General features: G+C 49.3%; 1 protein-coding gene across 1 annotated transcript; it reads left to right on the plus strand.

Moving 5' to 3' along the window:
* Nucleotides 1–1,018: 1,018 nt before the first annotated feature.
* LOC122370520 (galactoside alpha-(1,2)-fucosyltransferase 2-like) lies at nt 1,019–2,766 on the plus strand. The gene has a single exon (XM_043346184.1). It carries the CDS (start codon nt 1,236–1,238, stop codon nt 2,235–2,237), a length of 1,002 nt encoding a protein of 333 aa, XP_043202119.1. The 5' UTR covers nt 1,019–1,235; the 3' UTR covers nt 2,238–2,766.
* The last annotated feature ends 2,902 nt before the right edge of the window (nt 2,767–5,668 follow it).

Here is a 5,668-nt window from a genome sequence, read left to right on the forward strand (position 1 = left end):
CATGGGTCAGGTCACCAGGTCAGAAAAACCGGTACAAGGTTATGGTCAAATTTCAATTTTCTTTTTTCACCTGTCCAACTCACAGTTTTGGATTGATTTCCTTCAAAGTTTCAGGGTGTGCTAAGTTCACCGAGTTGTATAACATATAGTTCGTTTTTTTGAGGTCACTGACCTGAGGTCAGTTAGAGGTCATTACGTCGTAATGTTAAGTCTATGGGAAAATACTAAATTCGGAAAATACTGGAGATATCTGCTTTGTTCTATCACTTTTGTGCTTTGAAACCACAGTACTTAGCAGCAGGTCACTTGGTGCTTTTTTGTTTGGTGTACTTATCCATGGGTCAGGTCATATGAGGTCAACTGAGGTCAAATGACGTTTTTGCCAATAACTTGGCACATAATGACGCTAGAGCTTAAAAATGGTATCATTGTGTTCCTGGTGATCAGCCGAATCGAATGATATGCGTTATGATGCAATTTGGTTAACTTAAACCTAATTAATTAATTAAAGTTTACTTAAAATTTAAGAAAAAAAAACTTTAAGTACACTTAAGCAAGCTAAAAAGTACATCATTCGACGCGCCTTGACGTGCTGAGTTCACTGGTGCTTGTCTTTTTGCTCTATCTTAATTAGATCAAAAGTTATAAGCGAAAACCTTTTGACCTGTTCTTGGCGAAATGTTTACATTTATACCCCAAAAAACCCTAAATATTGACCTAGAGCAACCAAATTTGCACAGGGGCGAGAACTCAAGGGGGCCCACCTACTTATCAAATTTGGTGTTTCTAGGTGCCATAGGAGCCAATCGCGAGGGGGGTCGCATCGACCCCCCCCCCCCCTGCCAGGCCGTGTTATGAAAAATGCCCTGCCAGGGCGAGCGTTAAGGTGAATCTGACAGCGTCGACAGCTGGTCGGATAGGCAGTATCTTGTCGTGGTATCGGTATCAAAGTCCACTTGCAATCGGCACTATCACTCCGTCACACTGCCGCTGCTGGCTCACTTTCAATTGCACAGTCACTCAGGTGCGGGGAGTGGGGTGAGGAGAGCCGCCCGCGCTTCCGCACGCGCGCAGCGCTGGGACTGAACTGGGACTGGGACTGAAAAGTGATAGTGGGTAGTGAGCAGTGACAAGAGTGGTGGCCAGTGTTACATTCGCAGTGTCTGGTTTCGTCTTCCCCAGGTATGCTAGATAAGACATAAAGGACAGCTAAGAACGTAAATGGTGCCGCTGTCATGTGGCCTACTTGGCGACATATTCGCTACACCGTGGTCTGCCTGACCATGTTGGGAGTCTGCCTGGTCTTGTGGACGTCCACAGTGCCGGACCACAGCCGCCCGCCAGAGCCCGGCTGTCCCCAGGGTCGTTTTGTCACCATCAACGCCGGTGGTCGGCTGGGAAACAAACTGTGCCAGTACTGCTCGCTGTGGGCGCTACAGCGTGACTCGGCAGCTGCCCGACCCGCCTGGATCCTCCCCGAGATGGAGCGTTCGCTCGGGTCGCTATTCACCGGCCTCCAGTTGCCCACGCTGCCCGCACGCTGCCTGGAACGGCATCAGGTGCCGTGGTACGACCCGATCCTGCACCCCTGGAGCAGCGCGGCATTCTGGCAGGTGTCTTACTTCCAGTACGTGAAGGCCGGCGGCGGACCGCCACATCGCCCCCTGCTGCTGCTCAACAACCCGTGCGACATGAAGCACTTTGATCAGCACCGTACGGAGCTGCTGGAGCAGCTGCGTCTCCGGCCGGAGGTCCGGGACGAGGCGCAGCGCCGGCTCCGGCTTCACACGGACGTCCAGTGTCGCCGCCCGCCCGGCTGCACGTTCATCGGCGTCCACGTGCGGCGCACCGACTACGCCAAACAGGTGCATCTCATGTACGACGGCACGCTGGTGGGTGAGGCTTACCTGATGCGGGCACTGCAGCTCTGCCGGAGCCGCTACCGACGGCCCGTCTTCGTCGTCTGCAGCGACAACCTGGCCTGGGTGCAGCAGCGGCTGCGAGGGCCCGACATTGTGATCGCCGGCTCCAGCGGTGACGGCTCGGCCGGCCGCGACATGGCGCTGCTGGCCCAGTGTAACCACACTGTGGTGACGCACGGCACCTACGGCTACATGTCGGCCTATCTGGCGCAGGGCGACGTGCTGGCGCCCACCGGCTTCGGGCGGCGAGACGCCTTCCTCGCCGAGGCTATGACGAACAGGGGCCTCAACATAACGGCTGTGCAGGCGTTTTAAGGAGATATTATCCCCTCAGTCACCCGACCTGAACCCCGTCAACTAAAGCATCTAGAGCGTATTGCGTCCACAAGACCAGGCTAGGGAGTGTCTTATCCCAATCTGGAGGCCCTGAAGGCGCATATCGTGAAGACGTGGGAGACAAAGGACCCCGCCAACATCATCAAGACATGCGAGTCTTTCCGCCTCCGTTTGCAGAAGGTCATCGCCTCTGAGGAGGGTTATGTCGAGCATGAGATGATGAGGGAAATGAAAGTATTCGGTTTAAAGGGACTATCCCACTTTCAAAAAAGACCCGTTTAGGATTCGGAAATGTTACTCAGGATATTGTGATGAATTCTGCAAGTTTTTACGCGTTTTCATCGTATACTTTTTGAGATATTGCGACTTTTATATTTCTTCGTGACGTCATTTGGATCGGATCTGTGACGTAATGAAGGATTTACTTCATGTCAATGTGGGGGGAAATTTGGCAGCAAATATATTTACTAACTAATGTTTACTTACTAATATAATATATTTATAAATATACGCCGATTTCAACTTATTCGTAAAACAGGTTGAAAGCGTGAAACGGCTGATGACGTCATCAAATGGCCGTTAATAGTTAAGAGATAGGGCCTGCTCTAAGGCCCACTTTTCAAATGAAGGGAACGAATTTCTTTAACACCACGAAACTGAGGATATTGCGACCAGGATATATAGTGGTTTCTGAACCTGGCCGCCAACTTGGCTATCTCAACTCAGAACTAATGCAAAGGTGGGACAGTTCCTTTAATGTTGCAAACCAGTGGGTATTTGGTGCTAGTGTTGATAATATTCGCTGCGATTACATGCGTTTGTCGAAACACAGAAATCTGCCAGAACTTTTTTGCGCACCCTGTACATATATAAGAAAATAACCCTCGCCAGGCCAGGGCCTTTTTCATAACGCGGACAGCCGTACGACCCTCCCCCCCCCCTCCCCTTCTGGCGGTTATGGCACTTAGGGCAGTGAACAAACATCGTTATCGTAAGAATCATAAAATAAGGTGGGGGAGAAGGTAGGTAATAAAAAAAACGCTCTACCCTGGTGACATCTACTGACATGGCAGCGAATCAGAGTAGTAGTGCTCAGACACCAACGCTGAGAGTAGCCGCCTCCGAAATTAACGCACCCAAAGCGTGCATTCGGCATCGATAGCAAAGGCGGCAGAACGGGGAGCGGGAGGGCACCGGGGCACCGTGCCCCCCTTTGATTAGGGCATTTTAATATAAGCCCTATGGGCGTTGCATGGAAAGAATGGGACCAAAAGTCGGCAATGCCCCCCCCCCCCTAAATTGAAGTTGTTCCGCCTCTACTGCCTGATAATCAGGAATAATTTTCCGGGATTACCGGGCTCATTCGGTGTTTTAGGGTGACAACGTGCAAAACGGACATGACAACGAATAAAAGAGCCATTATACTGAAGCAAGAGCAAATCTAAAAATGTGACATTGCATCGATGGTCCCTACAATACCAAATAATTGTTGGTGATGCCGGATAATTATCCATGATTTTCCAGATATCGAACTCAAGGTTAATGTGTACGTACAGCTCTCGAGTGATTTAGTGGTTGGTCGCTCGGCGAGCGGGAGGGCAACCATTTTCGCCCCTGTACCGGTGACCCTTTGCCCCGCCCAGTTACGCACGAGCGTACTCCACGCCGCGTAGTAGCTACCTTTCCCGTCTCTCTAGCTCAATTTGATCGAGAGTTATTGACGAAAAACTCTTATGACCCTAGTGACGTACGAATGACGTCACGCAAGGTCAACAATGCAAAAGTGAGGCAAAAATGACTTCAGTTGAACTTTCAGTAACCAGTGATGTGACTAGGCAGCTTTACCACACCATTTGTAGGCTCTCTTCCGAAATCACAATTTGAGACCATTACGGTGACGCAAAATAAGTACATTTATAGAAAGAACACCTTCCTAATTTTTTGCATACTACTTAAAAATGATCCAAAAATGTTTTTAAGTAAATAAAATTTCAAAAAAATTTGGTCCCAAAGGCATAAAAATGCAAATGAAAGGAAACTCTAGGTGTTATATATCAAAAATAGTAAATATTTCAAAATTTTAAAAATGCATATAATTCTTTGTTTCAATGCAAGTTCAATGCCGTATAGCATTTGACATTTGAATTATCCGTCTTAGAGTTAGAGCCCGCCAAACTTGGGGCTGCAACGCAAGATCCAAAACATGTTATACGCTATAACTCAAAAACCAATCATCTGATAAGCCTGAAATTGTTACAGGAGGATTCAGAGCCCCTGACTACCCCTTAGACCAATTATCGTTAAAATCCGAGAGATGAGGGTGTCAAATTGGAAAAAAGTGGTACGAGCTATCGTGGAATGCCCCAGCTACGAAGTTCATATTTTGACCCAAGGTGTTAAATTGATGCAGCCGAAGGTACTGAAAGTTTGGCGTCGATACGTCAAGCGGTTTGGAAGTTATTGCAGAAAAACGGGAGGGGGGCTATGAATAGCCCCCCCCCCCGTGGGGCGCGGGTTAACCCTCGCCGGACCTATTGGTTTTCTACATACGCGCCGGCCGAAGGGGGGGGGGCGGGTACGACCCCCCCCCCCTCGCCGTTTCGCCCCTGGTGGAGCTAGCGCGTCGCGGAAAAAAACGAGCGTGTGCGCCGTTACGAGACGCAGAGATTGGTACCCGATTTTAAGGTCCTAGGTCAACCGGTGACCTCTGAGGTCAGGTCAAGTGCCCCAGGGTACGGTTCAGTTTTTGGTGAATAACTTCGCAAAAAACGGCCGCAGAGCGCCGAATTTGGCAGCATCGTGTTCCCCTCGCTCAGGCGCGTCGAATGATATACTTTTTGTCCGGATCAGGTCAACTTGGGGTGTTGACCTCAGGTCAAGGTCAGGTCAGCACCCCCAGGTCACGAAGCTGGTCGAAAAAGGTCATGTCGCATATCATTCGATTCGGCAGGCCTTCCGGAGTCCATTGGTGCCTTTCCCGACTCGCTAGCTCAATTTGATCAAGAGTTATTGACGAAAAACTAATTTGACCTTGATGACGTCATAAATGACGTCACGCAAGGTCAACATTGCAAAAGTGACGCATCTAACCTTGCAAGGAGTGCATCAAATCACGATTCTGTGTGCTTGAGATAGTTGGAGATCGTTCCCGGCGCCAGAATAGCAGTTTGAATTTTTCCCCATTGACTTATAATGGTGAGGTCACGAAAATGACCTGACCTCATATGACCTTTAGGAAAAATCTGAGATATACAAGTTGTGGGACTCATAATGGATACTAGATCCTGCAAGTTTCATTTCCCTGTGACATCTCCTCTGGCAGTGAGGGCGTTGCGAAGTTGCGACATCTGAAGACCGTGCAGAGGTTCACTTATGACGTCATAGGTCAGTGACCTGACCTGACCCAAAAA

This window comes from Amphibalanus amphitrite, unplaced genomic scaffold (genome assembly GCF_019059575.1).
Source record: "Amphibalanus amphitrite isolate SeventyFive unplaced genomic scaffold, NRLGWU_Aamphi_draft 001140F_arrow, whole genome shotgun sequence".
Lineage (NCBI taxonomy): Eukaryota > Metazoa > Arthropoda > Thecostraca > Balanomorpha > Balanidae > Amphibalanus > Amphibalanus amphitrite.

Coding starts and splice junctions, on each gene's coding strand:
- LOC122370520 (XM_043346184.1), top strand. CDS start 1,236: ATGTGGCCTACTTGGCGACATATTCGCTACACCGTGGTCTGCCTGACC.